General features: G+C 47.2%; 9 protein-coding genes across 9 annotated transcripts; 5 read left to right on the forward strand and 4 right to left on the reverse strand.

Moving 5' to 3' along the window:
• Nucleotides 1-594: 594 nt before the first annotated feature.
• Nucleotides 595-2,345, forward strand: GLAREA_01021 (uncharacterized protein; the record flags this gene model as incomplete). The annotated part of the gene is made up of 2 exons (XM_008085779.1): nucleotides 595-1,194; nucleotides 1,245-2,345. The coding sequence occupies 2 exons, from the start codon at nucleotides 595-597 to the stop codon at nucleotides 2,343-2,345; spliced, it is 1,701 nt and encodes a 566-aa protein (XP_008083970.1).
• Nucleotides 2,346-2,703: 358 nt separating this feature from the next.
• GLAREA_01022 (alpha/beta-Hydrolase) lies at nucleotides 2,704-4,491 on the reverse strand (the record flags this gene model as incomplete). Its single annotated transcript, XM_008085780.1, has 4 exons — nucleotides 2,704-2,961; nucleotides 3,021-3,349; nucleotides 3,402-4,152; nucleotides 4,231-4,491. The coding sequence occupies 4 exons, from the start codon at nucleotides 4,489-4,491 to the stop codon at nucleotides 2,704-2,706; spliced, it is 1,599 nt and encodes a 532-aa protein (XP_008083971.1).
• A 2,417-nt stretch (nucleotides 4,492-6,908) lies between these two features.
• Nucleotides 6,909-9,074, forward strand: GLAREA_01023 (alpha/beta-Hydrolase; the record flags this gene model as incomplete). Its single annotated transcript, XM_008085781.1, has 6 exons — nucleotides 6,909-7,141; nucleotides 7,190-7,494; nucleotides 7,544-7,826; nucleotides 7,883-8,109; nucleotides 8,157-8,477; nucleotides 8,530-9,074. 6 exons carry the CDS (start codon nucleotides 6,909-6,911, stop codon nucleotides 9,072-9,074), a joined length of 1,914 nt encoding a protein of 637 aa, XP_008083972.1.
• Nucleotides 9,075-9,772: 698 nt separating this feature from the next.
• On the forward strand, nucleotides 9,773-11,506 carry GLAREA_01024 (uncharacterized protein; the record flags this gene model as incomplete). Its single annotated transcript, XM_008085782.1, has 1 exon — nucleotides 9,773-11,506. The coding sequence occupies one exon, from the start codon at nucleotides 9,773-9,775 to the stop codon at nucleotides 11,504-11,506; it is 1,734 nt and encodes a 577-aa protein (XP_008083973.1).
• Nucleotides 11,507-12,049: 543 nt separating this feature from the next.
• GLAREA_01025 (uncharacterized protein) lies at nucleotides 12,050-12,465 on the reverse strand (the record flags this gene model as incomplete). The annotated part of the gene is made up of 2 exons (XM_008085783.1): nucleotides 12,050-12,139; nucleotides 12,205-12,465. The coding sequence occupies 2 exons, from the start codon at nucleotides 12,463-12,465 to the stop codon at nucleotides 12,050-12,052; spliced, it is 351 nt and encodes a 116-aa protein (XP_008083974.1).
• A 750-nt stretch (nucleotides 12,466-13,215) lies between these two features.
• Nucleotides 13,216-17,395, forward strand: GLAREA_01026 (Protein kinase-like (PK-like); the record flags this gene model as incomplete). Its single annotated transcript, XM_008085784.1, has 4 exons — nucleotides 13,216-13,527; nucleotides 13,582-14,988; nucleotides 15,042-17,157; nucleotides 17,220-17,395. The coding sequence occupies 4 exons, from the start codon at nucleotides 13,216-13,218 to the stop codon at nucleotides 17,393-17,395; spliced, it is 4,011 nt and encodes a 1,336-aa protein (XP_008083975.1).
• Nucleotides 17,396-18,731: 1,336 nt separating this feature from the next.
• Nucleotides 18,732-19,697, forward strand: GLAREA_01027 (uncharacterized protein; the record flags this gene model as incomplete). The annotated part of the gene is made up of 2 exons (XM_008085785.1): nucleotides 18,732-19,094; nucleotides 19,143-19,697. The coding sequence occupies 2 exons, from the start codon at nucleotides 18,732-18,734 to the stop codon at nucleotides 19,695-19,697; spliced, it is 918 nt and encodes a 305-aa protein (XP_008083976.1).
• A 1,040-nt stretch (nucleotides 19,698-20,737) lies between these two features.
• On the reverse strand, nucleotides 20,738-21,644 carry GLAREA_01028 (uncharacterized protein; the record flags this gene model as incomplete). The annotated part of the gene is made up of 3 exons (XM_008085786.1): nucleotides 20,738-21,474; nucleotides 21,527-21,584; nucleotides 21,639-21,644. 3 exons carry the CDS (start codon nucleotides 21,642-21,644, stop codon nucleotides 20,738-20,740), a joined length of 801 nt encoding a protein of 266 aa, XP_008083977.1.
• A 540-nt stretch (nucleotides 21,645-22,184) lies between these two features.
• On the reverse strand, nucleotides 22,185-24,366 carry GLAREA_01029 (uncharacterized protein; the record flags this gene model as incomplete). Its single annotated transcript, XM_008085787.1, has 5 exons — nucleotides 22,185-23,128; nucleotides 23,189-23,713; nucleotides 23,772-23,921; nucleotides 23,975-24,111; nucleotides 24,218-24,366. The coding sequence occupies 5 exons, from the start codon at nucleotides 24,364-24,366 to the stop codon at nucleotides 22,185-22,187; spliced, it is 1,905 nt and encodes a 634-aa protein (XP_008083978.1).
• Nucleotides 24,367-24,927: the final 561 nt, after the last annotated feature.

Raw genomic sequence — 24,927 nt, forward strand, 5'->3', positions numbered from 1 at the left:
CTTCTGGGCTTCACACGATTGCGTTCCTTGAGCACCTTTCTCTTGGCGAGCTGGAAACATCGCTTGGCATTGACGATGTTTAACGGCTTCCCACCTATCTGAGAGCTTGTGGTTTCTATGTTCTGGGAACTGGCAATAAACTTCTGGGTTTTATCTTGAACTTTGAACGTTGCTGCACCAAGACATGGGACATGGTATTCAAGGTTTATTATGGGATAGTGATGTCCCACTATTGATAGGAACTGTGCCACCAAAATCACTGTATGCTGGTCTACACTGGTGCGCTAGTCTTATATTTGGCGATGGACACTCGAGATGTTATCAGGAGAATGTGCGGGGAAGTTTACTTTTCGATAACACGCAGCGGGTCTCGTTTCCGATCGCTGGATTTTGTGTTCTTTGGTAGCATTATGCCTTCCGTTCCTAGCCCATCGACGTGGATGTCTTGTACCTGTCCCACTTATCAGATATATTGACAAGATAAGGGTGGCACTTGAAAGTATAAGTCTACTCAGGATGTACTACCCCCTCTGAAGCGAGCATTTGCCCTCTTGACTTAGGCTCAAATCACTACACTCCTGATATCTTTTCGAGATGGCCAGCAATCTCATTCGGAGATTCCGCGATGCGGTCCCAAAGCCATCACTCAAGGCAAAAGGAACCGAGAATGTTCATGGAGAAGATATGTGGTTGGACAACGACGATGTGCGACCTTTAAAGCTCGCTGATCGGACTTGGAATCTCTGGACATATCTTACTTTCTGGTTCTCAGCTACAGCAACAGTATCAGGCTGGTATGCTGCCGCTAGTGCACAGGCTCTAGGCCTAAGTATGTGGGAGTCGGTCGGTACTGCATTTGGCGGTCAAGTTGTCATCGCGATTGTCATTGTTTTCAATGGTCGAGCTGGAGCAAAGTACCATATTGGTTTTCCAATTCTCAATCGAGCATCATTTGGAGTGTTTGGTGCTTGGTGGCCCACGTTCAACCGAGCTGTTATGGCTATCGTTTGGAATGGTGTGAATGCGGTTCAAGGTGGGCAATGTGTCTATGTGATGCTTCACGCGTTGTTTCCAAGCATTGCCACTATCAAGAATGTAATGGGTGAAGGGTCTGCTTTGGACTCCGGTGGGATGATCGGATTTGTCGTATTCTGGGTTTGCACTTGCTTTTTCTTGGTCATCCCTATTCCAAAGGTCAGTCAAGTCCAGCAAATGATGAAGCTCATGTACTGACATTCAAGTAGATGAAAGGCTTGGTTTACGCAAAACTTATTGTCTTTGTCATTTCTGCAATCTCCATGCTGGCATGGACTCTCACCAAAGCAGGTGGAATCGGTCATGTCGTCTCCCAACCCGGCACAGCTAAGGGGTCCGAGAGGACCTGGCTCATGATTCGATTCTTTCTACTGGGAGCAGCAAACTGCGCAACCTTCGCGTCCAATGCTGCCGATTTTCAACGCTACGCTACCAAACCAAATGATGTGATCATAGGTAACCTAGTAGGCTTCCCCGTCGCCAATCTCCTCGTTGCTATAGTCGGAAATCTGGTCGCCGCATCCTCACAAGCCATAACTGGTGAACTGATCTGGAACCCCATAACCTTCCTCGACACCCTTCAATCCTCCTCCTACACCCCGGGCAACCGCGCCGGTTGTTTCTTCATCGCAGCCTGCTTCTCCTACTCCGCCATCTTCTCCTCCATCTTCGAAAACAGTCTTCCGGCTGGAAACGATATCGCAGCGCTCTTCCCTAAGTACCTCACCGTCCGCAAGGGCTTCTTCATCTGCGCCGTCGTCAGTTTCGCTATCAACCCATGGTATCTCCTCGGCTCCGCATCAATCTTCATCTCCTTCCTCGCATCCTACCAGATCTTCCTCTCCTCCATCACCGGCGTGCTACTCTGCCACTACTACATCATCACGCGTGGCTACCTCGAAATCGAAGACCTTTACACCTCTCGTAAGGACGGCGTCTACCACTACTTCCACGGCTGGAACTGGCGCGCCTATCTCGCCTACGTGATTGGCATTGCCCCGAATTTCTACGGCTTCCTGAATAATATGGGCGTTGATGCGCCGATTGGCATAACGAAAGCGTATTATTTCGCGTATGAAATTGGATTGTTTTTGTCCTTCTTTACGTATTGGGCTGCGTGTACGTGGAGTCCGCCGGCGCTTACGGTGCCGTTGAGTGAGTGGAGAGAACCGAGGGATTATGTTAGGCCGGAGGAGAGGGGGGAGGTTATTGAGGGGGTGGTTGAGGATGTGGAGTTTGGGAATGGGGGTGGGGAGAAGGGGGTTGGAGGGGGGGTTAGGGGGATGGAGAAGAGTGAGAGTATTGGGTAGGCGAGAAGTTGTGAAAGTCAGATAGAATTTTGATCTGTCCGAAAGATAGAGGAATTGACTATTCTTGTAATAGACAAAGGTTGACCTATAGTATCCGCCAAGATGACGAAAGCCCGTCCTCCGATCTCAAGCCTAATCAAGAGTTCGAGATTTCTTTAGAGATGTGGATTTTTATCCTTTGGCAGAGCAAAGGGAACAATCGACGAAAATGCAACTCTGGGTGCACTAACCGGACCTTCAGGTACGGACACGGTCGTTTTGAACCCTCGAAAGGATGAAGTAATCTCTGCAAGCATTATCTTTCTCCGAATAGTGTCTTTCAAAGTACCTGATTATATCGACCGCCTCGCTCTTCCACTCATATCGGAATCTGATCAGCAAGCTGTCTCCAAAACCCACATCTCGTCCCCAACTCCACCGTCCCCCCCTCATAAAACCCCTCACTCGCAATCACAAACTCCTTCCCAGTCCGCCAATTATCCGGTACACCAGGCACAGACCCATCAGTCAGTTTATGCGCGTTAGGATCGCCGGTCTGGAAGAAACTTGCGAATGCCCCGGCGAAACCTTTGTAGATCAGGGGTTGTGTTTGTTGGACTGCGTTTACTTGATTCCACTTTTGTTTATGTTAGGCGGAGGGGTTTAGGAGGGATGCTTTGGGGTATAGGAACGTACATAAGCAGTGTCACTCGCGTGTTTAGCAGGACTTATAATATACTGCGCTACGTAACTCTTCTTCTTCGCAGCGCGCGCCGTCCAGTAGGCTGGACATGTTAAGACTACATCGCGGTATATCAGTCCTGCGCGGACGTAGGTCGTGTTGTAGGTTAGTTCTTCGGCGGTGCCGGACACGGGGTAGAGATCTAGGACTCGGCCGATGTTGCGGGGTGAAAAGCCGGGGAGAAATCCGCGGAGCCAGGTTTCGAAGGAGGTGGTGCTGGAGTTGAAGGGGGGCGTGCCGCTGGAGATGGTGTTTTGAAAGCCGGAGGGGATGAAATTCTCGCCTGGGTGGGGGTTAGTGATGGGGTGTTTTTGAGGGCGGAAGGGGGATTGTACCTTCGTGTTGGTTGTAGACGCTGAACCCGTAGTCGATGTTCACCTCTCCTTTGATAGTAGCTTGACTTAGCGGCTGTGTCAAAAATACCCCATCGATCACTGGTCCCCAGGTATATGAGGTTGTGTTATAAGTGTGACTTGCTGATACAGCCAAAGAAGCAGTTCGCAACGTCTGTAAATCAGCGCTTTTCAAACAAGCTAATGAATTCGGACCAGAACATCCTGCTAAAGCTGCGAAATTATCGTAGACCGCTTGAGTCTCAGGCGAGTTGTATTTGTAAGTCTTCGGCCAAAAAGGAGAAGAAGCAAGTGCCTTATTGAAGAGCTTTGGTTCGGTTTTCCCTCCATTCGCAATAACCTGCGCAACCACACTCCCCGCCCCAGCCGACTGACCCCAAATACTAACATTCTTCGGATCACCTCCGAATTCCTGAATAGACTTATTCGTCCACCTCAACACCGCCTGCTGATCCAACAATCCCGTGTTAGAATCTGAAGTCGGAGATGCTGCGATTTCGGCGCCTGAGAGGAAGCCAAGGGCGTTAACGCGGTAGTTGGGGTAGACGAAGATGAAGTTGTTGCTGGTTGAGACGTTGAGAACTGGGTAGCCGGCTGGTGGGATGCTGAAGGAACCGCCGCCTTGGATGAAAGCGCCGCCGTAGAAGACTACTACGACTGGGCGGAGGGGTTGGGGGGCGGTCCACGGGCGGGAGAAGAGGCCTAGGTAGAGACAATCTTCTGTACCGTTTACCTAGTTGGATCATAAGCACTTGAATCTACCTTGAGTCGTTCTCTCGAACCGTGAAACGAGATGTGGAAGTGTACTCACAGTTCTCTGAGGACAAAAGTCATAGCTCTGATCCGAATTATACGTTCCATTCGTAATCGGAATTGGTGGCTGCGGTGCTCGAAACCGATTTTCGCCAACTGGAGGCGCCGCAAATGGAATCTTTCGCCAATAGCTGATGTTGTATCTCGCATTATATGTTCCCTGAAATGTTCCGTAATCTAAGCTAGCGAGGAGGTCTTGAGCTTGACATTGTGCTATCAAGAAATTCAAGATGATATAGATAAGTCGGAAAACCCCCATGATTCCGGTAAGCAGTTACCTTTCCAGAGAAAACGAGTAAACCAGGAATTGAAATGATGCTTTTTCCTATATGTATACTTATAGTGCCAAGACAAGGTGCCGCGAAATATACATTAGCGCCATCTACCCCAACTTGCGGGGTTTGAGTTGTGGAGAAACAACTGGTAGATTTGTATTAGCCGACCAGTCAAAAACATTGGATGGAGAAACAAGAAGGTGTCATGAAATAGCAGTTATGGTACCTGCAGTGGTCTTGTTTATATTCGGTAACTGTTGTGCCGAAAGGTTACAATTTTCCGTCCAGGTGGGAAGTATAAATTTAGGGAATTCGGTCGAAGGGGATGGAGAAAATAAAACTTTCTCTTAGGATTTCAGAGGTACAAGTTGATGAAATGAAGTTCATCATGCTTTGATCTTTTTTTGGTCCACGAATCTAGGACCGAGCCACATGATCGTCTTACCTCCTGTCCCTAAAAAGAGTAGCGTCGCAATCGAGGTTTCAATTTCCTTGCCTGAAAGTGCTTTTTCATTCGAGACTTAATTGTAATAGCTGTTGCGAGGACTTTCTCAGGCAACTTCATACTGTACGACGAGCAAATGTGACATGGCTTGCGAATGATAGCAGTGTCCGAGAATTTAGTGACCCCGACAATGATGATGATAATAAAAAAAATAGAAGAATTCCAGTCCCATTGCAAATATCAACAACTAATGTGCATTCGAGCAATTTACAATACACTGCTATTTCTCGTCCATGAACATATTGTGCAAGAGTGGGATGATGACGACAGTTGCAACGGCGTGGAAATGACAAGCTTCTGCGAGAAGAAAACATATTGACTGTAGCTCCGCATTTTTTCTGCGAGTTTTTGTGCATTCGATGTACTCTAGTAGCATGCGCAGATAATGTCCAAGTGACGAGCTGGTAAAAGAAATGGTATCATTGGCATGTCTCTGCTGGCTGACCATCATAAAGAAATGAAGATGTCCTGCACCGCTCACAATTCGTCGATTAATTCCCTGCCTATAAGAGTTTGACTGTGGTTTAGATAGTGATCCGTCATAAAAGTTGATCAAGTTGGGAGGTGTTGCTCGTGAAGTTCATGTGGTCGTTGCCGGATTTTGACACAACGAGGAAGACGGCCCGACTCGGCCTTGACATCGGATTGGATCTCCGCTCCTCGAACTGGAAAGCCGTTACAATTGTGCTTCAGGTAACTATTTCTCGTATACGCTATTGACGGCATCATTGATGTCTAGTATCATGGGCACTAAAACATAAACTAGTTAACAGTGTTTCAACGCCCAAGAACACTCCTGACAAAAGTCGCTTTTGCACAACCCGACCCTTTGCCTTTCTTTCGGATTGTCTTTCTGAGCGAGCTCGACCAATTTACTGCTGGAGCTATGTCAGCATAAGATAGTATGACTCGCACCGAAATTAGTTTACTATCCAGAAGGTAGATAGCTATGATATACCTCGGCATGTGGCAGACTGATCTCTTTGCACTTTTTAGGAAAGGGTTCTCAGTAATTTGTACACGCGTCAATAGTACTCATCCCTACTTATACTTCAAGTATTGAGAGGTCTAAGTCGCCCTATGTGTGACTCAATTCCATTTTCGAGTTAATCCAATCGCGAAATACGAATATTGATACATTCCTGTTTTGATTCAATGATTTGGGAATCTAATTAAGAGAAACGAAAGCTTCTAGAAACTGTCTATCAGTACCTTAGCTCGCGGAGGACACAATAAGTGGCAGTCGAACCAGAATAGTTCTTCGGCTAAGGTGACGAAATATCGTAATTTAGTGGTTTAACTTGGAACATTGTGCCTAGTTCGTCAACCGTTTTGAGTAAATAAGACTTTTAAGGTCTATTCGAAGTGTACTTGTTATTTAGTCTAAGATTTACAGGTAGGTGACTGCCATTTATTTTGTCCTTCACGAGGTTAGTAAATTTAGTGTAAGATAAGGAAGAGTCCGATTATCCGGAAAGCATGGAAGGTCAAATTTATTCAGGGGAATAAGAGGGGCGTTGAGCCAAGTCAACCTATCGGTTTGACCCCTGAGAATAGTCATGCTTAAGCGAGACAAGCTTTCGACAAGACCCCACTACACTGTCGTCCACCACCTTCCTCTTTCGACAGCAATCTACAAGATAACTTCTTTCTACGGACCAAGCTTGAACTTTTATTTTCCGACTTGACATTCACTCCAATAAACTAAACGCAATATGGAAGCTGAAGAAAAACGCGGCACGAACATGGGGGTGAATCTCCGTCATGATGTAAATGTACCTGGATAGTGGCGCTTCCCCAGCACGAGAACCACAGGGCCGGAAACATATAAGCTCTCGCAGCTGCCACCCCAAGCCCTTGGCCAGCTTTGAGTTGTTGTCTTACACCATAGCCAAGATGTCGGCTCGTACGATTCGCCTAGCTCTAAGCCTCCTGGTCTTCAGTGTTCTGTTGACTTTCGTTGCTGCGGGAAGATTGGAAGATGTCGCCCCGCATCGTGGTTTCAACCCTAAACTGAGGAAGAGAGGGATTGTCGAGGAGCCAGCCTATTTACCAAGACCCGTTGCTAAGAGAGCTGCTGCAACCAGCTCTGTCTGCACTTCGGCGCCTCCTCTAAATCCAACTGCGCCGTAAGAAGGTTGTGCCCGATTTGAAGATCGGTTAGCTAACAGTTACAGACCAAGTTGCGGAGGAAACAACTGTGTCAATGCCTTCAACAAGCAATTTACCGCAAGCTTGGACAACCTCGAGGGATTCTGCAGCTCATGGACATCTGGATCATCAGCTACGTTTTCTGCAACTGGCGCGGGAGCCTTCGCTGGCAACTGCGTTGGTACCTCAACAGCAGCTTCTCTGCAGTCGGCAGTCGCATCCAAAGTCTCCTCCGCATGCGATTGTTTCCTCCCGAAGCAGACATCATGCCCAACGAGTCCTGGCAATGGCTCAACTGGTGGTTACCGATTCTTGAATGAAGACACTAAGCGTAAGCACCGTCCGATAGTCCTTATGAGCATTATACTAAAAATACTTAGCATATCAAGTTACCTCGATGCCTGAGGTCGACTTCGATATTGGTGAGATGTACTCTGGTATGATGCCAATCAACGAGTCCGATCCATCCCGTTCGCTTTTCTTCGTCTTCCAGCCAACCGACGGCCCACCAGTCGACGAAGTTACTATCTGGCTTAACGGCGGACCTGGTTGCAGTTCATTGGAAGGATTCTTCCAGGAAAATGGAAGATTTATCTGGAGCTGGGGTCAATACCAGCCAACCTTCAACCGTTACTCATGGGTCAACTTGACAAACGTCCTATGGTATGTTGTTTAAGACTCCAAACGCCTGGAACATGGAATACTGATTATTCATATAGGGTCGAACAACCGATTGGAACTGGTTTCTCAAAAGGAAAGGTCCTTGCAAATGGCGAGGAAGATATCGCACGAGAATTCGCGGATTTCTTCAAGAACTTCCAAAAGAAATTTGGTATCAAGAAGTTCAAGATTTTCGTCACTGGAGAATCCTACGCAGGAAGATACGTGCCTTACATCTCTGCCGAAATGTTGAACAGAAATGATACCAACTATTTCAATGTCTCTGGTGAGTTGGGGTACTATGATTTAACAAGCATTTCTAATTTTCTTTAGGTGCCCTCGTCTACGACCCTACCATCGGCGCAACCACATACACTCAAGAAGAGGCTCCAGCGTACCCATACGTTGAGTACTACAACAACATTATCGGATTAAACGCAAGTTTCATGGCGACATTGAAGGGACTTGATGAGTCTTGTGGATATGCTGCGTACAGAGAGAAATACTACACCTTTCCGGCGGCGGGTATTCAACCTCCTGCACCAAGTGTCTCCAACGCCTGTGACATCAACGGTCTTGCTAGCAACGCTGCTTTCAACATCAACCCATGTTTCAACTCCTACGAGATCAACACTCAATGTCCAATCCCATCTGGTAAGACCATCTTTATATTCTCACATGTGTATTGTAACTAAAAACAAAATAGATCCACTTGGCTTCCCAACGAACTTGGCGTACTCCTATCCTGCCTTAACACCTCTCTACTTTGACCGAGCAGACGTGAAAGCGGCCATGCACGCCCCAACTTCTGTGCAATGGGAGGAATGTTCCGGTCCAGTTTTCGTTCGACGAGACACCTCTGCCGACCCAATCCGCAAGGTCCTTCCTCAAGTCATCGAAGCTACGAACCGCGTTCTCGTTTCAAACGCTAACCTTGACTTCGTCATCATGACCCAAGGAACTCTTCTTGCCATCCAGAACATGACTTGGGGCGGAACCCTTGGCTTCACATCCAAGCCCGAGACACCAATCGTCATCACCCTTCCTGACTTGCAATATCAGCAAACTTTTGTCGATAACGGATATCCTTTGGGCTTCGAGGACCCACAGGGTACGATGGGTATTCAGCATTATGAGCGAGGACTCATGTGGGCTGAGACTTTCTTGAGTGGACATATGCAACCGCAATTCCAACCGAGAAGTAGTTACAGACACTTGCAGTGGCTCTTGGGTCATATCGAGGAGTTGTAGATGTAATTGAGATATTATGTAGTTTCAAAACAGCAATGAAAGGAACAATTAATTTCCAAAGAATGGCTTTCACAAGTACCATCAAACTCTAGTCCTCTCAAATGCCTTCAAGTGTTGAAAGATTCCAAAGCTGCTTTCCAAAAGTGATTGATGTCAAATAGAAAGTGTAAGGAAATATCACCTGACATCTCTGGATTCTTTGAATGTCTTGCTGCTTAGTTGATTTTCACTTACCTTCTGGTCAATGGCTAATCCGATATTCACCTAATATGATTTAAGATGATCACGTAGTTACGAGATACAAAAATATATATAACCCTTATTTGAATGATGTCTTCATATTTATTCTTAAAACAAGTCGTATTCGACATTGTGATGCTGAAAGGAGCGCTGGAGATATGGTGGTTATCGGGCCAAACAGATCCGAAGTCTTGCTGAATCATGCTTGCTTGGCATTATCCACCCTGGAGGGGGCTCTTATCTCAAGAAGCTCCAGATTATCTTCCTTCAAGCCATTACATCTCTTCTGAATTTTTCCTAACATTAATAATTCCTTATCTCTATACTAAAACCTTTCATTACGAATGTGGAGGACTTTATCCATTCCAAACCCTCCGTCTTACACCCATCCGTCTTCCTCGAACACACTTCATACCACACTAGATTGTGCAACCTTTGCATACAATGCCACTAGCACGATGAAATGCTCGAAGAAGAAGTTTCCAGGCGCTGTCAATGTCTTTGTGGAAGTCTTTGGCCGGAAAGTAGGATTGTGGACTTGTGAGCCACGTGACGCAAAGGAAGAGCAGCGTTTCGCTGCCAACATCGCAATTGATGCCAACCCGCGTTTACGAGCGCAGTATGGTCATTTGCGTTCGGAACCACCACCTAAAGTTAGCGGAGTAACTATCAAAAACGAACAGACACTCGCTCCTAGGCCAGTAGTGCTTCAAGACGAATCATGCTTTGAAAACCAAATGGATTCAGATCGAATGCTCTCGCTGGCAACGCCACGTATTGGGAGCTTAGTACATCCCGACAGAACTGCTCAGCTTCTTTCGGCCCCTACTGAGCCCAGGGCTCACAGAAAGCAACGAGGAAAAAAGTCACCACCAGCACCAACACCGCAGTCAATCGTGACCTTGAGTACGCAAGGAAAGCCATCCAAGCCAGATCTTTTCCCATCCATGCCTGTAAACCAACCCGCAGAGGTAATCGAGAACAGTCTGCAATTTTCCAAAGCAAATCCGCTCCTGGACTCCTCAACCAACCAAAATGTCCAGCCATACGCACCAGCTCGAATCAAGCCAGATAGCTACGCTTTTCCTTTTTCAAAACTTCGTGAAGATAGAGAGAATGAGAAACGGATGCAGGAAGAAAACGATCAATTGAAGAAAGAAGTCGCAACGTTGAAGCGAAAAAGAACTCCGGAACCCGTGGACGATCAACTCAAAGCGGAGAATAAAGATCTGAGGAACAGGATTGCGGAAATGAATAAAGAGCTTCATTTCACACAGAATTTACTGGAAAACGAGAGAGCTCGTGTTAGAGAACTGCAGTTGCTAGGGCTGGTCGAAAGCAGGAGCAATGTGTCTGCGAATGTTCCTGAACCCAATCAACGAAACGGATCCAGTCAAGAGCCTATAGCCGCAATCAAAGTTACAGAAGTACAATTAACTGTGCCACTGAGCACAGAAGATCCGAATCAAAATGAACAAGTAAATTCGTCTGACTGCCCAGTGGTTGAAGAATACACCAATCCTAATGGAACCTTGTCTGCAGAAACCCAGGATGTTAACATGACTAATAAGGAAAGCGCCGACAAAGACCAAGTACCAAAAAGTTCCGGCCCGAAAGATACTATCGCGGTTGAAAGTAGCTCAAGCGGTCTGGTAGAGGACAATGTGTCATTCCCAGTCTGCCCTGTGCTACCATTTGGAGAGATCACAGTGCTCACGAGCACTGTTAATGACCTTCGAGAAGAAATAGGCATGAAGCGTGCCACTATCGCAACGCAAATGAAAACAAACATGGATCTTCAAACAGAACTCGAGTCGCTTCGTAGGGATCTTGCAGCCTTTCGTCAAGTGAGCAGACAAGCAGAGGAAGAAAAGAATGCACTCATCTTGGCACACGTGGAAACGGAAACAGAACTGAAATCGGATTTTAGTTCACTTCAAAAGGATATTGCAGCTTTCCGCCAAGTCGGTAGACAAACTACAGAAGAGAACATTCTTCTCAGAGATTATGTCACTATTGCTCGCCGGGAGAGATTTGAGCTCATGGGATCTATCGAATCATTGAGTAACACACTTAGTATTGTACGAGAGGCATTGGGCCAAGGAGAGCCGGTATTTCAGATGACAATGTCCAATTTCGAGGAACAGCAAAGTTCGATTCTAGAACGCCTGGGTATTCGCGATTACTACTAGATGCCTCACCTTATTATCAACCAATTGTGGAAATTAACAATTTGAAATAACCCTCTGTCATTGGTCGAAGTTTCATGAAATACCTGACATAATTGGGTGTATCTCTTGGCTACAGTATTCCGATCTCTTGAGACTCCAAATCGCAAATCTTGGGATAGCCTTAACAAATATAGCAACACATCAGGGCTGAGAGATCCTATCCTCCATCGTATGAAAACATATTCTTCATCGTATCCTTCACCAGTACACTACGTCCTTGAACGTCGAGTCCTAAACTTCAAAAATATGCTCGTTCCACCGCAACTCAATGTTACAACAGCGGAAGCAGCAGTCACTCCCAATTCAACCCTTCGCGTCCGAAGCCCTACAAACACTCCCACCAGTAAAGAAAACAACAAGTTCGCGAGCACCAACAGTAGGACTGCAAAACGGCTAAGCTTCAGCCCTACGACAAGTACATTCTTCGTAATGTTGTGGCTTGTGCCAATCTCAAACTGTGGAAATTTGTTGGAGAACTCAGGTGCATTTACGAAAATCCGAGGATTACGGAAAGCATGAGTGAGCTCTACGTTTGGCTTGCGGTCTGTCACGAAGACTCGACATGTGTCTTGCTGTGACTCGAGGTCTGTCGTACTGTTCTGAACAACCGACGGTTAGCTGGGACTATTCTTCAGTACTGCTTGTCAATAAGGTCTTACTGAGGAGAGGACACCATCTTCGACCACAGGTACCCAAAATGGCAACGTTCGATCAAGGTTGCCGAAGGCTTTCCCTGTCTTCAATCGCTGAATCGCATGGTGTAAGTCGGTCATGACAGTTTCGCCATTCTCATTTGGTTTAACTTTGAAAATGCCCAAATACGTTTTTCCATGCCATGTCTCCACAACATAGCGCCAATACTTGACTTGGTCTCTGTTGTGTTGGAGTTGTCGGGGCGCCTCTGTGCCGTTGAAAGTCATTTTTCGGGATGATCAATAAGGATGACAGTGAATGAGCCTTTGGTTCGCTGAATGCGCAACTAGCAGTATTCCCCTGAAGCGACAGACAGAGTTCTTATACATCTTTTCGACTACGAAGTACACCCATTTGGACCCTAAATTGATGGTACATATGGGTGTGAAAGAGAAGTTTAACCTACGGAGAACAGTTGTTACTCGGAAACGACCCTTATCCCACTGGCTCAGGCCGTTTCAATTGAGTATGTCATGGACAAGTCTACAATAACACCATCGAATGGCCGCCCATCCAATTCTCCTCAGTTCAGGGAGTTGCAGAAATGGGTATAGCATGCCATGGCCAAACCATGGTGCCGGGAGGCTACCCAAGTCAACCAGAATTATCTGCCACGCCTCTACTTTTCTTCTCTCCTCCGTTCTGGGAATTGTAATGACCCGAAATTTACTTCTTCCTGTAATGGGTCGTCAAAGGGGACGGCACGTGATGTGTACCAGACAGCAGTGGCTATGCATGCATGCATGCACCCAACGCGACCCTTTCACGACCCACCCACCCATTACTGCCCGCCGACCCATTCTGTTTGATGCATGAGATTGGGCAGGACTTGTGTCCCTGTTTCGCCCAGCTGGAAGCCCGACGGCGACCGATATATTTCATCGAGAGCCTCGCGGAGCATGCTTCTAAAGCTTCTTACATGTTTCTTTGCCATCTTAGAGTGTATTTGTATCAGCAGTGGATTCTGGCAGCACAGTATGGATAACGCTCATGAACTGAACACCTCGACATCAGAAAGACTTCAGGCAGGATTTGGATCAGAAAATGAAACACACGCGTTTTCACGTGACTCGGCATATTATTCTTATCCACCCAACATCGACCCTGTACTTGATACTCCTACGAGTAACTATCCAGTACTGTCAGATCAAACATCAGCCAACTTCTCAGAAACATCGTTGGCCGCAACCACTATCCCCCTTTACGGAGCCGACTATGGAGCATCGAGGCATTCCGATCAGTCGGGGTCATACCTTGAAGCGCAAAATGAAAGTCTAACTAGATCATGGGTATGTTCAGACCTTGTTCCCCAAATATTTCTACGATGACACTCATCCTTCCAGGAGTTTGGAGGCACCGAAACCCAACCCACGAGAACTTTTTACAGTCAACCAGTCTCTAGCTCAACGCGGCATCAATCCTTAGGCGTGTTGCCCTCTAATACCGATTTCCCCTTTATACCTGACGCAACCTCTCAAGATCCACTTTCGCCCAGACTCATCGCTGACGACTGTGTTGCGGTGTGTTATAACAAGCTCAATGGCAGAACGCCAAATAGAGAAGAAATTGAGCTGTGTGCTGCATTGAGTTATGTTCCCCTGAAAGTCATGGAAGATGCATTCAACCGACATCAAGAAAACAAAAATTTGCAAACTGGCATCACTACATCTCAATCTGGCAGATCTGCAACTGATTTTGTGGAGAATTCTGTGATGAATACCTTGGAGATTATTCCGGACGAAGTCCAAAAAGCCGAGGCTAGCAAATATGTGCAACAACTTCCAGCGAAGTGTCTCAGGCGCAATGTTACGCTTCCTCCGCCTGGGACCCCAGCGAAGCCATACAAATGTCCTGATTGCGGCAATGGTCTGGGATCATTAGATTCTTACAGAAGACACCTAGCTGCCCGATACCCAAAGGAAGCCTGGCTATGTCTTCTGTGCTCTGAGGTTCCAATGAACAAGCCCGGCAAGATATCATTTCGACAAACGCATTTTCAGGAACACTACGAAAAAAAGCACAAAGGTTTACCATTTCGAGAATTTCTTGAACGTGGGCACTTCAGCGTAGAAGCACGGCCGAGGACCATGTCTGAAAGCCACTGCAGAGTGTCTCACGCTGAACGATGCCACGAAGAAAACAATACTTTGTCCCTGTTAGACATGGAACAAACGTCTTTTCCACCAGAAGCAAACCCATCAACAGCATCAGGAATGGCAGCAGCCCTACACCACAACGAGGTCGCGACAGAGCCAGATATTCGGGCCACATCTCAATTGGTGGTTAATTCACCTGAGCTGTCGTCTACAAAACCAACGCCTTTTTCACAACACCACACAACAACAGGTCTTTCGAATATTCCTACTCCATGTCATCACACAACGAGTTCCGATGAGCTTCTTCCCAGAAGCTCTCGAGACACAGAAGAATTGGCCGCGGGAAGCTCTCTGGCGTTAGAACCAGCCAGTACTTCAACTAGTGCAGTCTTAGCAGCACTTGATGAAACCCCAGCATCCCGATTACCCAAAGAACAAGCAGTTGTCCTACAAAGTCGTGACAACGAGCCTGTAGCCTCTAACGCTCTCTGGACACCTTTATTACCCGCATGTGTGTCAGTATCTCCACTCTTCCGGCTGAGCCAAGTAGGTCTCAAGCTTTTATCTGCGGCTCGAACTATTGCAAGGACGGTATTAGTTGCCTCATCTGTTCTCCGCAGGAGTTATCGGATTGTTAAAGCTTGGAAACCGAAGGTATGTTTCCCGTAATGCGCTCGGAAGCTAAGGTAGCTAACGGTCGCAAGCAGCCACCTTTTATGGTCAACCATAAATATCTTCCATCAAGACAGCATCGATCAGCCCGGCTTGATGGCGTTTTGTCGGAAATTCAAGAAGCAGCGCCTTTGAGAAAAGATTTCACTCTTGGAACATCGATACCACTAAAAGTGACGAGCCGGCCGGCCACACTAGCAGACAAGCTTTTTGACTGCCGTGTTCAGACAGGAATCGAATCAAACCAGCACTTCATTCCAGTGAGCTCCCTCGATCATTGCTTGAGTGTAAAAAATATACGTCAAGAATTGGGAGAGCTCGAAAGTAGTATGTCGGCAGAAGCGTTCTCGCTCCTGGTCCATCAAATCCACACATCTACGAGGCGGATCTTCGCTATCCTGGTCATTATAGAACGCCCAAAAGAAATCCCTCATTTTATTACTCATGGGATATCTGATAAATGCCTTCCCTACATCAAACCTCTTCAAAATAACTCCTCATCCAGAGACGGTGTCTCAGCTCGGTCTAAGCTCAACATTTTGCTACAATCGTGGCATCCAAGAGATGCTGAAGTATTCAACCAGGTGCAGTGGACTGTGTTGGCGCCTGTTTTTACCCCATCGTACGCACACTACACGTTCTTACCTGAAGTTATTCTTCCGTTCCGTAAAACTGGAACCGATATGCGCGGTGGATTTAGTGAGGTCTGGAAAATCACAATTCATCCCGCGCACCAGACCTTTTTCTCTAAGAATATGAGCCATGGTCAGGAACCGCGTTTGGCAGTCAAACAGCTCTTGTCATCTGATCGATCTAGTTTTGACAAAGAAGTTGAGATGCTGAAGTCATTGAACACCTCAAATCATCCACATATTATGAAGCTGCTTGCCACTTTTAGACATAAGAATAAGTATCATTTAGTCTTTCCTCTTGCTCAAGGAAATCTACGGGAATATTGGAAGACTCACCAGTTTCCTGACGCAAGACCAGCTTCTGAAGAATCCATGAAATGGGTTCTCTCCCAGATGAAAGGCCTTTCGGAAGGTCTTCAAACGATTCATTGCTTCGGCAATAATAAAGGTGGCTTGGGTGGAACAAAAGTCAAATATGGTCGTCACGGAGATCTCAAGCCAGACAATATATTATGGTTTTCAAAAGAAAATCATAAGAACGAGGGCGCTCGTCACTCAGACGGTGTGCTTGTCCTAGCAGATTTCGGTCTCGGCCAGTTCCATCGACGAGAGACTCGATCTAGGATTAGAGCAGAATCTATTGGCGGCTCCCCAACATACGAACCACCCGAATGTGCCTTGCGTAAGCCGGTCTCTAGGGCATACGACGTATGGTCATTAGGCTGCTTGTACCTCGAGTTTTTGACGTGGATTCTCAAAGGTTCGAATGCAATTGACAAGTTTGCTGATGCTCGTGGATCAGCAAATACCTCGGGAATTAACGGCGACGAGTTTTATGCCGTCCTTCCTACAGCCAATGGTGCATTCAATCGGAAAGCTGTTGTCAAACATTCTGTTACACGATGGATTGCTGATCTTAAAGCGCACCCAAGATGCTCTGATGCTATTGTAGCTCTGTTGTTGCTAGTAGAAACCCAGCTTCTCAGAGCAGACTCTGCACAAAGATCCAACATAACACAAGTTGTTTCATCGCTCAACAATATCATAGAGCGAGGGAAAGCGGACCCTAGGTATTTGTGCAAAGATGGGCGCACTATCAGTTCTTTCAACCTTTTACAGCCGATCCCCGCCATGGGTGGGGTACAGGATTCAGTGTCTAGTGCTTACCACAAGGTCAAAAGCCCTCCGAATATTGAAAGGCAGATTCTAGGGAGGAAGACACTCGAGAGCCACCACTTCAACGACTCGGACAAAGAAGTGCAAAACCTTTCTCCCAGCAGTGGTAGTGACACTTCCTATCTGAGAAAACATGGTGACGAATCAGCTGTCTCGCCAGTCGACTTTCAGCATCTGCTCTCAACGCAAAACAAGGACATCACTCCTACCGTAGTGTCAGACTCCCACCGTTCCGCTAAGAGAACGCACGAATCCACAGATGATGATCATACACCATATCACGACTACAAACGAGCTAAATGGCATGCTACGACAAAAAGGTCACCAGTCCCGGCAAAGTCGTGTAAGTCAGATTCGCGGACCGTACCTTCAATCAATGAAATATCGCCGACTACCAAAATACAGATCGTGCATCCAAGTCTGCCAAGAAAGAGAGCAAGTTCGCTACCCTTGGAATATCTAGAGAGTGTCCCGAAAAAGCCAAAGCTTGGATGACTCTACCGTTCACTACCGAGGACTCAATCTTCCAAAACGCACTCAGCCTTCGGATCGAGAATATTTCTGGCGTCGAACTCGCTTGAATGAAGAAGCAAGCCTGTTAGCATATCCGCGTCTGCAACTCAATTACTCCTTACTGTTTGGCCTAGCAGACTCAGCTCCGCTGTCTTACACCCAACTTGATCAATCACATCAGGCAGCATAATTCGGCTGGTACTTAATGCGAACGGAAGAAAGCCTTCAACTGAGGAGACGAAGGCCGTCTTCGCGAGGAAGTCCTCATATGCACACCACATGTTAACATTTTCATGCACTATGGATATCTTGACAAACTTAATGCTCTACACATAAAAGGCTTTACGAAGAAGAAAGGTTCAGTGAACAGCTGAGCGAAGCACAGCCAATCAATCCTCTTACCTTTCTTCTCAGAACGCAAACCGCTCCTTCGGACAGCGTACCCAGTGGTGACTACATCATGTCCTAGGGTATTCCCAGCTGGACGGGCCACGAGGATGGGTCACTGGGGAACGAGGCAGATCGTATCCGTGCCGGAGATTATAATATCGCTCAGGCACGAGATCGGGCTCATACGCTTTGCGGGGTTTAATATAACAAGTCAATATATTTCCAAGATTCCGCCATTGGCAGGAATGCGGAGTTTCGTTCAGCTCGGAAGAACCCGTTGCATGAATACCTCTCATTGGTGATTCAGTAGTGGAAAGCCGTGCAGCACCCTCGCTTAAGCTCGCGTGGAACGCCTTACGAGCTATAGGGCTGCGAGTCTTACTATAAAGACTGTGTCATATCGGTGTTCTCTTCTAGAGTTCTTTTTCATTCGGTGTCACCCACCATGTGGAGAGAGAAGAATGAAAGTTCTCCGGCGACATGAGTTAAGCGAAGGTAACCCATCGACGATCTCGGATGTCTGTCGACCATTCTGCAGAGCTTTTGCTGTATACATGCTGGGATGAAGCTATCGCGGCTTTCTTGGCTTCCTCGTTAAGAGAAACAAACGACACATTTATCGAATTTGTTCGCCAGCCTCAAGCCACTTGCTTCTACTCTTTTCCACAAAAGATATATCTATATAGTACCTATCATTTGGTATTGGTACTGATGCGAGGAGATGAGTTTCGGTTTGTCATAGCTCGCAGTTGGGGATTTTCAGGGGATATATAAGTCGTGGTTTTTACTCATGTCTGCTCACTTCCATCTTGATCAGGACTCATTCCTCCCCGAAACATTTTAACATAACCAACTGGTAAGATACGATCTCTTCATGGTTTCGGATATTCCCTTTCTATTTGCCGATAGTTTGAATGGATTCATCTACATTCATATCAACAAGCCCAGCTATTCTACCAAGCACGGCTAAGGAACATTACATAGATCAGCACAATTACCTGTATCCTCTGAAACATGAGATTATCTTTCATCACCGGAGCTCTGGCTCTCATCTCCAGTGTCACTAGTTTGGCACTACAAGTCAGAGAAGAACCACCAGCTCCCATATCAGGAAGTGGCACTTTCGCAGCTGCTTTACTCGCGAAAAGAGCGAATCCATGGGCAGCACGCCACGGGCTCACCACCGCTCAATACCAGACTGTCGCCAATGATTTCGCTTCCCAAGGATACCGTATCACCTGGATTAGTGGCTACACGATCAACAACGTGGCTACCTACGCCGTCATTTTCGAAAAGAAACCCACTGCAGCATGGGTATCCAGGATCCAAATGACAGCCGCCCAATACCAAAGCAACTTCAACACGTACATCGCTCAGGTATTTCATCCTCCTCTAACTTCCACCTCAAACTAACCCACACCACAGGGCTACCGTCCAATCCTCGTAAACGGCTACAACGTAGGCGGAACAGACTACTACGTCGCCATCTGGGACGCTTCCCCCGCCCCCGGCGCCTGGATCGCCCGTCACGGCCTCACAGCCGCCGACTACCAAACCCAATTCACAGCCAACACAGCAGCAGGCTACTACCCCTTCCACATCTCCGGCTACTCCATCGGACCAGACGCCACTTCCTCTCCACGCTACGCAGCCATCTGGATCAAAATCCCCAACGCCCCCGCCTGGGTCGCGCGCCACGGCCTCACGTCCGCGGCGTACCAGACGGAGACGAATACCTGGGTGGCCCAGAACTACCGCACGAAGATTGTGTGTGGATACCAGGTCGCGGGCGTGGTTTATTATGCGGCGGTTTGGGATAAGAGTGCTGGTTCGGCGTGGGGTGCGAGACATGGGATGACGAGTGCTGGGTATCAGGCGGAGGTTAATACGTGGGTTGCGGCTGGTTATGCTATCACGCTTGTTAGTGGATATAGTCAGAGTCAGAGTGATCGGTATGCTGCTATTTTTACGAAGGTTTAGTGGGAAAACTGAGGTTTGGGAGGTGGGATGAGGTGGAATGGGTTGGTGATTTTTGGGATGGAGATATTGTGTTAGGTTTTGCATTGAGGTGTGCGAAATGTCGGATTGAAATTGATTAAGCGAAAACGAAGTCACTCGTTAGCTGAAAATTAGGAAACAGTATCAAAAGCAGCTGAATCTGTGAACTACGGGATAACTCGTAACTTACGTATGACTCCTCTACACTGAAGCGCCGTTTTCGGGCTCAATATCCTAAGGTAATCACAGCTCAGATGCTAACAGACATCCGTGGACGAAGTGGGAACTGAAATTCCTTCTTGTGATCTTGACGGTGTATCAGCAGGGAGGGAGGGATAGCCTACTCGTCTTTCTCCCCATCACAAACCCATAGAAACGCGGTCGAGAATTTAGATCCAGGTAACCTCACCTCATTGAAGCACCATCGTCGTGTTTTAAAAATAGATACATAATAATCTACATCACACCCACCACCAAGAAATAGTCATAGCATTTCCTCTCTAGATAATAAAAAAACGTGATTTGGTTTCCATGGCTGGTGAGTGTGGTGTGATGACAAGTATTTTTGGGCTTTAGGGGAGGTAAGAGGACGCCCGCTTTCACAATCAAAAGAGAGCTTGTATGATAGATATGTGGAAAGTAGAGCAGCGAGAACGAGAGATTTGTGGGGAATTGGGATTGTCAACAAGGTAGTAATTGTGGTCAGATGGAGACGTCTATTTATTTCCACTTGTACGTTTGTAGTATTGAGCGATCCCCATCGCAATTGGCATCGACAAGTATTTATTTCCCATCACCGTAACTGCCCAACCCCGATCTAATGAAGACAGTAATTTCCGCTTAAGCGGCCGAGATTCTACGCATTTGACCTCCACAATAATCTAGCTTTCAACCTGAATTCCGTCTAACCATCTTGTACTGTGCGCATATTTTCGAAGAAGAAAAGTCCATGATGAGAAATATTGCGAGCGAAATCACGACTTGAAAACAATCGTTGGACGTGGCGAGGATGGAGGGTTGGTTTAATCTTCTGGAACGAACAAAGTACCGTGATCTGTATCCGTATCTTGCATGCCGGAGTCGTGGTTGATAGGGCTGATGGTTCCACGAGGTTCAGTGAGAGCATCGATCTTGGTTGTAGTTGCCGATGTAGCAGATGTCTTTTTGGAGGATTTCTTCTTCGTAGCGCTGTTCTTCGCAAAATTGCCAACTCTTCCAGAAGCAGAAGGACCCGATGAGCTAGACGAGGCAATTTGTCGGGGGACCTTAGGTGCTCGAATAGTGCCGTTCATGATGCCACGGTGGTGATCACTGTCGAATCGGCGGCGATCTCTGCAGCAGAGATTGAGAAACCAAGGTCCATAGTTGGGATGCGTCAAGATCTGAGCTATACTGAGAGGAGAGACGCCTAGAGTTCTGTCGCCGCCGTTGTAGACCTCTCCACGGATCACTATACAAAGTCCATCAGGCCCGAGAAAAGCTCTACCTCGATGAACCCGGCCCTTGGCGATTCTATCATTTCGGGCGAAAACATTCGGGAAATGATCGCAGATGTCTTCACCCAAGAGGAGAGATTCGAGATGAGCCCAGAACAAGATCCCAAAGGCGTGGTCGGAGAAGTAACAACGACGAAGAGGAATGACGAGAAATATGTCTCGGGCATGCCAGGTACCGGGAAGCGGATCGAAGAGAGGCATCTTACGTGACGAAGCGATCCGAGAGGCGAAGGCTTCGAAATTGGAAGATATTGAGTTGGGTACTTTTGTGGATAAGCGACTGAGGAAAAATATGCTCGACAACAACAGACCCACCAAGCGAGTTGAAGGCGCAAATGGCCACGGAGAAGCCAAAGGAACTCGAAAGCTCGATCTTTAAAAATGTCAGCTTGGGATATGACCACATTCAAAAGGAAGATGTACTCACACGCATACAGCACGTCAATTCGTATCAATTAATAGCAAGTGTGGAGGAAGATGAGAGATTCGAAATTATAGATCGCCAAAATAAGACCCATATCAATGGAATTAAGCGATTATCGTTTGGAAAGTTCCACCCGGTTCTTGCGCTCTCGTTGTTGTCACGCTTGAATAAAGAGGGCCTCAGCTTCAACGTATAGATCTGTTCAATCATAAACGTTTGAACAGCAAGAATAAATGGCATGGCAGTGACTGTGCGCACTCTACAGGCCCACAAAAACCGCGAAGACTTTTGAATTTTATCATGATCCTGTGGGAAGTGACGTTATTTGAGAATTGGGAGGATTGAGAGGATTGAAAACCTGCGTGCTGTAGCTCGCAATGGTGATCTGAAAAACAGACCCCTCGCAAGTAACAATTCAGTCTTAATCTGGACTCGTCCAAGGGATTCAGGCCAACAATTGAGCCCAAGTGTCTGATAGATACAGGGTCTGAGTTGCCACGTCCGCCTTTATCTCTTTATCTGATTGATCTGAGAATATCATAGCATGCTTCACGGAGCTGGTGGTGTCGACATCCGATCCGGCTCATCGAACACTGGTCGATAAGACGTATTTGCAACGTCGTGATCTGTAGAAACAACAATAGCTGGGGATCTCTTGACTTGAGGTGGCGTAATTCTCCGAGTGGGACTCGGATGAGCTTGTGTAGGGACCTCAAGGGTATCGCGTCTATGCCGCGGCCTTCCAACATATGCTGATGGCCCCGAGACATGTCTTTCAAGCGATCCATGCTCCGCAATTGGGGAAGTATTGGCACTTTCCCCGGTAGGTGATGAACGGAGAGGTGATCGGATTGAATGCGGCGAGCTTGATCTAGGAGCCATTGAAATACCTTCGATGCCGAGCCCAGAAACGAAGCTACCATTTATGCTTGGTGCTCTCGAATGAGAGAAATGTTCGCGCGCTAGTGGAGTAACGTTCCCGTCTTCATCCCTACTCGGATTGTATTGCGTTCGAATACGATGCAGTGCCTTGTTTCGGTGTTCTTCCCCAGGAATTTCTGGGAAGTCGACGGCTTTCCCATGCTTGAATTCAGAATCATCGAAACGATCAAGGGCTGGCGTCCCTAAATAATCAGCAACAGCAGTCAATCCTTGAGCTACCTTGCGCCTGTTCCCTGTGTCTGTCGTCCATGATCTCCGAGGTTGATGGCTGGGCGTTGGATGACTAATTGTAGGAAACACCGGTGTATCATCAGAGTTTCTGTTGATGTCGTGTGTAGGGCTCCGGGGATCATCGTTGATTCTGAGTGTTACCACAGAGCGAATCGATGGTGTGTAAATATTGGTGTCGACTTGCTGCATTGAGTGATTGCTATGCTGTAGAGAAGCATTCGAGTTGATCTCCTCTTTCGCGTTATCCAGATCAGTCGCAAGTAGCAAGTAAAGAGAACCTATCGCTGCTAAACCAGTACCCACAACGGGGGCCCATTGGCCTTCATTACACACTCATGTTAGTAAATGTCATATTTCCAGACCAAGAGTCAATCACGAACCTATACTGGCTATTGGCTCAGTCTGGTATCGAACTTGTTCGCTGAAGAAGTTCCTTTCTCCAATGACAAGAATTGCAAGAACTGCACCAAAGAACAATGGGATTTCTACAGCCCGAAGCCACTTTCTTATGAATCCGTCAGCCCGCCTCATCTCGCCAATCGTCGCGCTGTCCTGGTCATCGATGACCTCTTCATTTCCTCGACGACCAAACCGGGCCGTCCAGTTGATCTCCAGAATCCTATTCCACATCGACAGCAATGACAGAATAGCAGGGATGCAGCACGCAGCCGATAGAAGTGTAGCGGTCGAGAATGTCAGTCTATGGGGTTCTGGGATGACATAGATATTGTTGGCGGACCCCCCTCTGATGGGAGAGAATGGACCTCGCTCTGTGTCACAAACGAGGCCACACGTGGTATGGTAAGAGAATTTTGATGCGTCGGGCGATACTGGGTTTCCAGCGTCATCAAACTCACATTTGGATGAAGAGAGACGAAAAAACTCAATGGTCAGACTTAACAGACCTAGACCTGGGTGTCAGCGGTCGTAAATGACATCAAGGTGATTAGAACTATGATTTACCACCAAGCACAAGTCCAGTCCATAAGAAAATAATATTGCGACCCGAAATTTTATAGAAGTAGGTTGTAGATAGTCTTACAGCCACAGGAGCTGCTAAGATACCGATTGAACATAATTGGAATGCGCCATATATGTCCATATCAACTGCGCCTGTAATTCGTCAATTTTAGTGACAATCAGTAAACTCGACAAGATAAACATACCTTCAACATGGACCGAAGCTAGAACGATCCCGTGAAGAGCGGCTACCGCAGGAAACAGAAGTGCAGCGGCTAAAGTCGCATTTCTGAGCCATTCTGACTTTCGAGCCAAGACACATGCTGCTATGAGAACATAGAATCTGTTAAAGGGGATAAAGAGTCAGAATTGACAATGAAGAGGTGTCTTTAGAGTTCTGACGCTCTGGGGCACATCTCCCACAACAGCTGGGGAAGCGGGGAACTCACAAAACCCGTGAGCCAGGTCCATATTGGCCAGAGACCGGCCACGCACAGATGACTTTCAAGGTATCATTCTGAGGTGCAACGAGGGATGAGTTTGCTACGTTGCGAGCAATGATACTATTCAGCTGCGAGGTTGAGGATAGAATTGGCATGACCCATGATCATTTGTTGAAGATGTGTCTCTTCAGCGCAGCAGATGTTGGCGTAGATATACGGACGGGAGAGTTCGTGCTGCGCGAGAGGTACACGGGAGGCGAGGAAGCTGACCGAGCCGTCATTTTTAGAGGCATTTTTGGTGACCATCGGAAAAGGTCAAGAACCAGTGTGAAGCCTCATTTTCCATGGTGACTCTGGGTGAGGCTGAGAAAGGAGTCCCAATGTGGCAGGTGGTCAGCAGGGTCACCAGGCATCAATTGCAGTGAGGATTTATGTCAATCTGCAGGTCATAGTCGGAGCTCGCCAAATGCCTCGATTTTGAGTTTCAGATTGAGCGAATAGTTGGATAGAGAAAGTTGATACCTGGATTTCATTGTGATCGACAGCGAGCCGTCTGTCACAATGGGAATAGTCTAAGTGAAGCAAGGATCCGGGCGGGACCTGGCAAATGTCAACGAAGAACTGGCGCAGAACTTGGTGGTTGACAGGCCTCGGCACTGCTTGGCTTGCGGAAAAATGTATCCCCGCTGAAGACGGTCAAGCACTTAGTCATCACT

The sequence above is a fragment of the Glarea lozoyensis genome, assembly GCF_000409485.1.
Source record: "Glarea lozoyensis ATCC 20868 chromosome Unknown GLAREA3, whole genome shotgun sequence".
NCBI lineage: Eukaryota > Fungi > Ascomycota > Leotiomycetes > Helotiales > Helotiaceae > Glarea > Glarea lozoyensis.